The following is an 11,708-nucleotide window of genomic DNA, read 5'->3' on the forward strand; positions in this document are numbered from 1 at the left end:
TGGTAGTATATATGATCTCCGTTTAATGTAAAATTGATGTCCGCTAGTAGCGAAAATGTCCGTTGATGATGAGAAATGTGTCAGCTGGTAATGAAAAATTGTCCGTTGATAGCAAATATGATGGCCGTTAGTAGCTAAAAATGTGTCCGTTGATGATGAGATATATGTCCGCTGGTAACGAAAAAATGTCCGTTGATAGTAAATATGATGTCCGTTAGTAGCTAAGAAGATGTCCGTTGATGATAAGATATATGTCCGCTGGTAACGAAAAGATGTGCGTTGATAGTAAATATGATGTCTGTTAGTAGCTAAAGATATGTCCGTTGATGATAAGAAATATGTCCGCTAGTAGAGAGAAAAACGTCCGTTGATGATATAAATGATGTCCGTAAATAGTTAAGAAACTTACGTTGATAATGAAAAACATATCCGCTGATGGCGGGAAACATATCCGTTGATAGTCAAAATGATATACGTTATCAACTAAACAGACGTCCGTTGATAATGAGAAACATATCTGCTGATGGCGAGAAACATATCCGTTGATAGTCAAAATGATATCCGTTAGCAACTAAACAGACGTCCGTTGATAATGAGAAACATATCTGCTGATGGCGAGAAACATATCCGTTGATAGTCAAAATGATATCCGTTAGCAACTAAATAGACGTCCGCTGATGATGAGAAACATGTCCGCTGTTAAGAGGAAGATGTCAGTTGATCGTAACAATGTCCGTTTCTAAGAACACGTCCGTTAATGACGAAAAACATGTCAGCTACCGAGAAAGCTGACGTACATAAAATCATAATAAGAAGAGAAACGTCAGAATTGAAATGAGTATATCAATCAAATTACAGTTAAAAAGGATCAGCAGTTTGAGTAAGTTACGTAATAAAGATCAGCTCTGGATTATAAGATAAAACAAAGATGGATTTATAAAGAAAATTTCATGAGCGGATTATACGGACTAAAGTCGGCAAATCTTCTTAAATTATAACTCTAAGCTGCCGTAGAAATAATACATTAAAACGATCGGTGTTTATACAAAGAAATTAGATTAATTCGATCCAAAAAATGGAAAGAGATTTAAGAACCCTGATCTAAGATTTTCTTAATTAACAGATATCAATGGATTTCATTAGTATTTAAACGTTAAGAATTTTTTTTTTCGTCAGTTGACTTTCTTAAATCATTGGAAAAAATCTGGTCTATGAAATTCCTTATCCATGATTAGGTTTATTATCCCTAGTACTATCCACTTCACAGTACTCGGTTTAAATGTCACTCAGGAATGGCAGAAACAAGAGATCGAAACAATGCCCTAGAAAATTACCCTATATACAAATGATCAGCGCCCAAGTCCCCTCTTCATTAAGGTAAGACCAGGGAAGGCCAGGCAATGGGTGCTGATGACTCAGCAGGTAGACCTATAGGCTTCCCCAAAACCCCACATCCCTAGCACAGAAGGATAGTGAGGTTGCAGACACTACATGAAACACAATATACACACATGCATATATATATATATATATATATATATATATATATATATATATATATATACACATATATATATATCTAAACTAAACAAATACATATATATGTATATATATATATATATATATATATATATATCTATATACTAAACTAAATACATATATATATATATATATATATATATATATATATATATATATATATATATATATATACATATTTATACATATAGATATATATATATACAGAATATATATATATATATATATATATATATATATATATATATATATATATATATATATATATTATATGTGTGTGTCTGTGCGTATATATAAAACTGGTCCCTTGACACGCAATATGAAATGCCTCTCAGCATCCACCCAGAAGAAGGTAGACAGCATCCGGCCACCCCAAGTCAAAGGAAACCCATCTCAGTCAAGACGACTGATCCCTGTTTACCATCTCATCATAATGAAGGTGAAAATGAGGATCCTTGAAGTGAGCAGCTTTACAAGAGAAAGGAAATATACCCGGGGGGGGGGGGGGGCTGTGGCATGATAAGAGAGAGAGGGGAGGGGGTTTGGTAGGGAAGGGGAAGGGTGGGGGGGGGGGTTGGACGGATGGGCGAACAGGCTGTCAGAGAGCCCTCAATCAAGAAGTTCTTTTAGACACCGATCATGGGGCTATTTTGGTTTAGCCCTCTATGTAGATGTACGCGAGGAGGGGGAGGGGGAAGGGGGGGGGGGCGAATCGTCATCTTCTAAATCTTCTAAGATTCTTGGGATAATTATAGACTTTTAATGAATACCTTCAGTTAAAATAGTTGAATAGTCTCGAAGTTAAGATTTGCTTCGTATCAAATACCAACAATACAGACGAGATAAATAAGATAACCTTGTTTCCTTTCCTCACTGGGCTATTTAACCTGTTGGGAGCCCTAGGGGCTGTAGCTTCCTGCTTTTCTAACTAGGGTTGTAGCTTAGCTAGTTATAATAATAATAATAATAATAATAATAATAATAATAATAATAATAATGGTCTACATTCCTTGTAGTCGGAATAATAATTTCTGACGCAAATGTACAATATTAAGATTCAATTGCACTGAATTATTCAAAAAATCAATATTTGGAAATTTCCCTCTTTTCCCATTGAATTTCATTGAAATTTCCCTTTTCCCTTCTGAATTTCCGGGAAATTTCCCTCTTTTCCCATTAAATTTCCAAGAAATTTCCCTCTTTTCCCGTTGAATTTCATGAAAATTTCCCTCTTTTCCCATTGAATTTCCAGGAAATATCCCTCATATCCCATTGAATAAAAATTTAAAATATACAACATTATAGAAAGATAATATAAAAGACTGAAATGAAGTTGTATCTGAAGGAGTAATTCGTAGTGATCTTTTAAAAATGGGGAAAAGAAATGACTTAATAATATCACTGAAACGTCATAAAAAAAAACTTCAATTAATTACAGATGTAACTGTAATTTCCAACGGTCTTTGGAACGTCCTCGAAAGAACTTGAAGCTCTATTTGCTCTTTTTTGACTTCCCACGTTTTCAGAAATTTAAAAAATTACAAAATATAATATTCATTCTTCTCAACTGTAGTGATCTTTTAAAAATAGGGGAAAGAAATGACTTAATAATATCACTGAAACGTCATAAAAAAAAACTTCAATTAATTACAGATGTAACTGTAATTTCAAACTGACTTTGGAACGTCCTCGAAAGAACTTGAAGCTATATTTGATCTTCTGACTTCGAACGTCTTCAAATAAAAATTAAAAAAATTACAAAATATAATATTCAGTCTTCTCAACTTTATACAAAGCACAACAGTATTATTTTCTTCATCGCTATTCTTCATTACTTAATTGAGTCTTAAGTTCTTAATCTTTATAAAAAATAAAAAAAAATAAGTTGCCGATGGCATTTACTAGGAAAAAATATATATAGTCAACTCGCTGCGATACCTTCAGAAATACAGATTAAAAAGAAATCTAAAGACATTCAAAGTCTATGAATTTTCTTCAATAAAGTTAATTTTTTCTTTAATAAAGTAAAACAAAGTCTATTTTTCTTGAATAAAGTAAAACAAAATCTATTTTTTCTTGAATAAAGTCAAATAAAGTAATTTTTTTCCTTGAATACAGTCAAATAAAGTCATTTTTTTAATAAAGTCGAATAAAGTCATCTTTTTTCGTGAATAAAGTCAAATAAAGTCTATTTTTTCTCTAATAAAGTCAATTGGAAATTATTTCCAAAAATTAATAGAAAAAAAACCAAAACCGTCATTAGATGGTAATTAACAGTATAAAGTTAAACACTCCCTTTTGCTACAAATTGTGATGTAAAAAGTCTAGTAAGTAAATAAACTGATATCTCCAAATTGTAATCATTACGATAATACTAAAAGAGAAATAATGAATTAAGAATATCTTAACCAAAATCTACATTAGAATAGATCTTGTCGAAGTCTTCACTATACATGCACTGTTAAAAAACCATAATTTCAAAAGGAAATACTATGTAAAAATATACTGTTCTCAGCTGTATTTCAGTAAAATACAGGCGAAAAAAACTCGTAATTTTGATAGGATATTTTCTGTAAAAATATACTGTTCTTAGCCGTATTTCAGTAAAATACAGGCGACCGTAATTTTTTTCCCCTACATTGTTATTATCTTTTACGGGTTGGTGACCGTAATATCACTCCTTTACGTCAATACATCAGTTTCTAAAACGGTAAAAATCCTGGAATAAATGTTGCCAAGCATTTACCGTTTTTAATGCATTTTTGAAGTGTGCGAGGTACATCAATACTAAGGTGTTCTTTATCATTGATGTTAATAAGACGTGAAATAAGGTAATAAACAGACAAACAACGGACTGCTTGTTGAAACGAGTTACTAAAAGCAACAGCAATAAAAACTACAGCTGGAGAAAAAGCCTTACTCTGTAATCCAATTCACTAATTGAAATATCGGTCGATCGGCCGAGTTGCAACTATTCGTGGAGAGAGAGAGAGAGAGAGAGAGAGAGAGAGAGAGAGAGAGAGAGAGAGAGCGCTATCATTAGGAAAAACCAAGTTATGGTAACAAGTCACTATCGAAATAATAGCATGGTGAATGTGGACATTATATCCGCAACACTTGCAAATGGAAAGCTTAGAATCAGGAACCTCTAATTTTTATTTTCGCTTTTCCCATCAAAAAAAAAAAAAAAAAAAAAAAAAAAAAAAAAAAAAAAAAAAAAACATCGCCCAATCTTTTCCCTTGAGTCACAATTACAGACTGGAGTATCCAATTACATCCAATCTCTGATAGGCAATCAACAGTCTGGAGCTATCAGTCATGCTGGCTCTCGATTTGTAATGGTTATCTCCGTATTTTGATTGATTAAATCTCTGCTTAAAATTCATAGCCAATCTTGTATTGGTATTATGGCTTTTGGATGGAGAGTCCATTGATCTCATACAGCGGGATGATTTGGCCTCGCTTCTATCAGTTCCATCACATGACGCAGAAAAAGCAAAGCTACTTTGCGACTTGGGGACTGTTGTAATACTGGATTGGCTGAACGAAAAGGGGCTGAGAGGGGGAGGGGGGAAGGGGAGGGGGAGGGGGGACGTGGAGCCTCGAGGAAATTTGGCATTGCATTGTCAGGTAATATGAGGTAATTGACGTCGGAATGTGGTTATACATTACGCTAAGATAATGAAGTTTCACGCATCCTTACACGCGCACACATACGCTGGAATGACTCTGGAAGAGAATCATTTTCGGTAAAAAAAAAAAGAAAAAAAAAAGAAAAAAAAAAAAAAAAAAAAAACTAATATCAACCCTTTCACCATCATTGGTAACTTATCAAAATTTCGAACAGGTGAAACATCTTTTAAAAGACTCTGGAAGAGAATCATTTTCGGTAAACAAAAAAAAAAAAAAAAAAAGACTAATATCAACCCTTTCACCGTCATTAGTAACTTGTCCAAATATCGAACAGGTGAAACATCTTTTAAAATCACCCAAAACATAATAAGTTGGTATTCATTAGAAAGGTCTTGATAAGAACTTTCCAATATATATCAACAAGCTAGTGTTTGTGTAGTCTTGAAAGAGAAAAAACAAAAGGAATATTACTTTTCCTATTTCTCTTCCTCTTGTTTTATTAAAGTTTTTATCATTTATATAGGAGATATTTATTTTAATTTTACTGTTTTTATTATTTTATTTTTCCCTGTTTCCTTTCCTCACTGGGCTATTTTCCCTGTTGGACCCCTGGGCTTATAGCATCCTGCTTTTCCAACTAGGATTGTAGCTTAGCAAGTAATAATAATAATAATAATAATAATAATAATAATTAACCCTTTAACTGCCATTGATGACTTAGTCAAAATTTCATAAATGGAAAAATCTTTCAAAATAGCCCAAAACATAACAAGTTGATATTCATTAGAAAGTTCTTGAAAGCTTTCTAATAAATATCAACAAAATACGATTTGTGCAGTTTTGAAAGATTCAACTACCCCAGAAATCTTGTCGAATTCACCACTGGCACTGAAAGGGTTTTAACACCGAGCTGACGTACTCACCTGACTCATGAGTGAAGACGGCGTGACAGACAGAACACGGCCACATCCTGAGGGAGGAGGTAAACTGAGAGGTCTCAGGGTGACAGGCCAAGTGCTTCCTGAGGCTTCCTTCGTTCACGTAGTGCTTGCCACAGACAGGACAGGAATGAGACGCCGTGCGACGCTTCGCTGCTCCAGGAAGGAGAGAACAGAAAGGTAAAGATTAGGAGGGCTTTAGGATATCTAGCTTGGGTATTACGTTTATCTGAAACTATATACAAATATATATCCTACATATATCTCATTTTTTTTAGAATCCTTATCTCTTTTTTAATTATAAATTTGTTTTTAAATCCTATGCTTCTTGAATATATTATGATTTTAACTTTATATAAAAATATTGCATTGAAATTATGACTTATTCTCCTCTAAAAATGATCTATTTTAATCATAATCTAAGAATGAAGGGGGTAAATATTGCTAAATAACATGAAAATACCCAGAAGGTGTTAGCAAGATTTCCTATGAAGAAACAAAGACTAATTCAGCAATAAGAGATATTGTTAATTTATCTGTTCCTAATGACACTTACTTCTAGTGAAGATAATTAAAATGTTAAAAAGAGCTTCAATTTAAGAGATGGACAAACGGAGGAAAAAGACCTCATGTATGAATTAACACTTACAACTAGACAGGACAACCAGAGGCTTAAGAAATACACAAAGCAGTAAATAAAGGAACAAGTGGGTTAGTAAAAAGAACAATGAATAAACCTGGAAATAACATTGAGAACCCCCCATTCACGAAGGGCACAACGCTCCCCTACAGATGAAAACAAATGAATAAAAAGGAATAATGGAAAAAAAGAGGATATACGTGATCAATTGCAAGAAACTGAACCATCAAGAACCCATTTTTTTTCTATAAAATATCTTTAGGAAGAACGTTGTTAGCACTCGAATGCCGAGCGCCTAAATATGGAGTGGTTGGGTTACCTCCTACACCAGAGGCGTTGGGATCCTTGTGTACCATCTTCATGTGCTCCATGAGCTGCTCTCCTGTGAGACAGAACTTCTGACAGTGGGGGCAGTGGAAGGCGTTGGGGCCGCCGACGTTGCTGGCATGCTGTGCGGGGAAAAAATGGCAAAACGGAAAGTTAGAGATAAGGAAGCAAACTAACCTGCCACTCCCGAGGCGTTAGGATCCCTGTGCGTATACTTCATGTGTTCCATCAGCTGCTCGCCATTCATGAACAATTTCTGGCACTGAGGACAATTAACAGCGTTGGGTCCACCGACGAGAGCCGCGTGCTGTGTGGGAGAGAGTGACAGACCACTCGGTGAACCCTCGGTTTGTCCTTTGTGTCGTCGCCAGAAGGTCTAACCAACTAACTCACTAACTAACAGGGCTAACAAATCATGAGCATATGCGTTGAATATGGTCTTTCTCTTTCACTCTTTCGGATTCTCTAAGCAATACTGTTTTTTTTGTTTTTTCCTTACTCTCACTCTCTTCTAAAAACGTGGAAATCGGATTGGAGTTTGAATAGATTCCTACAGAACTCTTCAGAATTGTTCTGATATTCACGAAGATATTGATGGATTTAATAGTTTTTTAAACAGTGAAATATGAAGTATCAATTGTCGTTTCTGGCTACTGCTGAAGGAAATTCTCTACCTGATGTTAAATATACATTTTGACATATATGGACTCATTTCTATCACTTGTTTAAAATATAATCTTTCTCAAGAATACTGATAATTTCTAGAATAATAACATCCTATTAAATTTTTCTATTCTATAAAGATATCTATTCATGTACTCGTGCAAACACATCCATTTCAAGCGATTCTGTATTTCATACAATTGCAACTAAAGAAAATCTCTATGTAAATAAATACTGTTTTTGTTTTTTTATTTTTCGATTGGGTAATTCCAACACCATTTTTTAAAAAGTTAAACGAGAAATAACATCTTTAATCACATTTTTTATAATTATGATTTTCTTTTTTTCTCATGAATCAATTATTCAATAGCAACCAAATTTTCACGTAAAAGAAAATCTATATGTAAATGAATAAAAACTTTTTGTTTTTTATTTTTCGATTATGTAACTCTAACACCACTTTTTAGAAAAATTAAACGAGAAATAACATCCTTAATCACATTTTTATAACTATGATTTTCTTTTCTTTTTCTCATGAATCAATTATTCAATAGCAACCAAATTTTCACGTCAATCATCTCAAACTAACCTCAAACGACAGAATCTCAAACCATAAAGTTCGCACACAATCCAAAAGCCAATCTGGTAGCGCTAGCAGTCTTCGTTTTTGTGATTAGCTTATCATAATAACAATCAAGAGAAACAAAATATATTTATATCTCTAGAAGGCAATTTTTGCAAGAGCCACAAATACATGCAAATGTACATAAATTGCAAAAATAATTAATCAACATGAATGGCAAATTGCAAACATATTGCAAATATAAACATCATTGAAAACAGATAGTGAAGGCATGCAAAATGAATCATGCATTTCATTTAATAATATATCAATTTTTAGAATATTCCAAGATGGCAAATTATTATTACTTTTTTTTTTTTTGAGAAACAAGAAAACTTTAAATAAATATACTTAAAAACAAAAAGGAAACTAGAGTCTACTGAAATCAAGTCTATTCTTCAACAACAAAACATTTTATATTCGAAAAAGGATTCTATCGAACTACTAGACATAATGAGCACGACATAGAAACCAAAATGAAAAAAAAAATGTGAAAAATAAATTTGAAAATAGTAAAAATTTATACCAAATGCAATTTACAAAAAAGCAACTACAGCCTGACAATTAAACCAAAAAACCAAAGGGGGGTATCCGATGTCACATTACCAGATATGATATAAATATGAAAATTTCTATAAATATCAGAAATTAGACCATGAGAAATCGGGGCTCTGCAAGAGGGGGTTTTTGTTTTTGGCATGGAAGCTTATCATGATGTGAATACATAATTACATAATATAAAATAAGTCACAGTGTAAGTGAGAAAGGTGAATCTCTATGTCTGTGTTCATGAATCGACTTGATTTTGAATTAATTAGGTGATATAGGAAGAGCAAAAATAGGTCGTCTTAGGAAAATTCACTTATGATGTACAGGTATAAACCAAAGCCCATGTCACAATCTCTGAAAGGCTCCACCTTGCCCAAACGTTATGACGTCACAGGCTACAGATCAATCCAAAGGGAGACCAGTGACAGAACCACTGAGAAAAGCAAAACGTAAACGAAAGAACCAAAAAATAAAAAAAAAAACATAATTGTGATTGAAAAAAAAAATGATACACGCCAAAAACCAATGTTTTTGTGTGAAGTCAAAAAAAAAAAGAGCAAAATGTAACTGGGTGGCTCTCTCGGGAGTAATGGGGGCACATTTGATGTATATCTTTTATATATATTTTTTTTCTTGTAAATTTCTTTGGAAGAGATTTCAGAGAGTGTGGTATGAAGACTCGTGCGGTTAAGACTGTTTAAGTTTAAGAGGCCTCACCCCCCAACAGCCTCCTCTCCTCTTGCTTATAAACCCCCCACCCGGCGCAGCTGCGTCTTGGACCTCTACCTTGGATGTGTGGGTCCTCAGGGAGCTCTCGGTAGCGAAGCCCTTCCCGCAGATGTTGCAATGGAAAGGGCGATTCTTCATGCGTTCCAGCTGGGCGTCGTGGTTTCTCAGATGTTGCTGGAGGTTGGACAGTTGGATAAACGCCCGGCCACAATCCGGTAAGTGGCATTTGTAAGGTCTTTCACCTGGTGGAAGAAAGAAGAAGAAGGCGATTTTAACATCAGGCAGGTCTTCGAGGTCAAATGGAATTAACATTAGTGATATTGTCCCTATTGGAGTCTTTGGGCTTGTAGCATCCTGCTCCTCCAACTGGGGTTATAGTTGACCTAATAATAATAATAATAATAATAATAATTTATTGAGGTTAAGACATACAATAAGAGGAATTAACATTAGTGATATTTTCTCTATTGGAGCCTTTGGGCTTGTAGCATCCTGCTTTTCCTATTGTGTTGTAATAATAATAATAATAATTTACACATCCAATGAAATTAGTAATTTAAGGTTACCTGAAAGAAACACAAGAGATATTCAAATTCTGTAAGGTCAACTTAGGTCAATTGAGATATATTCATGGAAATATGTAAATTAAAGTTCTTATAGTTTAGTGTTCACGTTTGATACTGTATGGGGCATACGCATTGAAAGTATAACCTAAACATAACCACTAACATGAAAGGCTAGACAAGATTGGCTAGCCAATACAAAGGCTTAAAGGCCGCTCATGAATGGCAGAGGCAAGGGTCAGTAACCTTGCCCTATCAAGCAGGACAATACCCTAAGACCAAGGAGGGCCAGGCAATGGCTGCTGATAACTCAGCAGATAGACCTATAGGCTCCCCCAAACCCACCATCCTTAGCTCACAAGGATGGTGATTTTGCAGCGACCAAAGGAACTAACGAGTTTGAGCGGGACTCGAACCACAATATGGCGATTACCAGTCAGGGACGTTACCACATCGGCCACCACAACCCTAAACCTAATCGTGAGTGGGCCTATTTATGTTGTCTTATGTAGAAATATAAAAAGAAATATATTTAAAGCACCAATTATCTTAGAATCATTTGGTATACATTTTCATAAATTCATACTAGAAAAATTTATCTTTCTATACTTAGTAGATTGGAAAAAATAGACACTAATTGAAATACTTAATTGGTACATATTTATACTACAAATAAACTTTTTTATTTACGATCGTACAATACTACCGTTGTCGTGACGCAAGAAATCTATATCAACCAATAATCGAAGACAAAAGGACCTATACGACAAGAGGATATCGGAAAAAAAAACACTACTTAATTAGATACACAATTTTGAAAGTATACGCTTAATTATAATAGATCATTATGAGCGCCCAAAAATAGCAATAAATACATCGTATTGTCAACAGAACTCTCGATTTTTTCTTCCCTTTAATTAATTTTTCCTCGTCAAGTGGCCCCCGAAAATGATGGTTTCTACACATTACCATGGAAATCTGATGCTGTAACTTATTATAATATCTAATGAGAAATTCAAAGAAATGGGACAGAGGAGGAGGAGGAGGAGGAGGAGGAGGAGGTAGTGGTGGTGGTGAGGGGGTAAGAATGAAGGGGAGGGGTACAGGAATGGGGTAGGCTGAAAACGAAAATTTCACTCACACACAAACACTAGTCGGGACTTTCAGCAAACACATAATCACAGAACTAATTATAGTGCCTGAATATTTAATGTAAGAGTAAAATGATCGAAGTGGCGTCAGGGTGTGTGTTTGGAGGGGGGGGGGGGGGGGAAGGGGGAATCGGAGTGGGTTAGTGGGTGGGTGGGTGAGACTGAGGACAGAAGAAGAATGGGCGGAAATGACGCCTTCGTCGGTGAAGAATTTATAAATATCGAAAATACAATGTGATACAATATAATACAGTACGATATAATCATCTACATCATCACCTCCTCCTACGCCTATTGACGCAAAGGGCCTCAGTTAGATTTCGCCAGTCGTCTCTAATTAGAGCTTTTAATTCA

At 34.6% G+C, this 11,708-nt stretch overlaps 1 protein-coding gene across 1 annotated transcript in view; it reads right to left on the reverse strand.

The window, feature by feature from the left end:
* The window catches only part of LOC137634460 (zinc finger protein 366-like), a 25,662-nt gene extending 15,710 nt beyond the window's left edge, over positions 1-9,952 (reverse strand). The window contains exons 1-3 of the mRNA XM_068366869.1: positions 9,629-9,952; positions 7,070-7,199; positions 6,096-6,263 (exon numbers count right to left, since the gene is read on the reverse strand). Coding sequence (XP_068222970.1) covers positions 6,096-6,263; positions 7,070-7,199; positions 9,629-9,952 — 622 coding nt within the window. The remainder of the gene's footprint in view (positions 1-6,095; positions 6,264-7,069; positions 7,200-9,628) is intronic.
* Positions 9,953-11,708: the final 1,756 nt, after the last annotated feature.

Source organism: Palaemon carinicauda, chromosome 3 (genome assembly GCF_036898095.1).
Source record: "Palaemon carinicauda isolate YSFRI2023 chromosome 3, ASM3689809v2, whole genome shotgun sequence".
Classification (NCBI taxonomy): domain Eukaryota; kingdom Metazoa; phylum Arthropoda; class Malacostraca; order Decapoda; family Palaemonidae; genus Palaemon; species Palaemon carinicauda.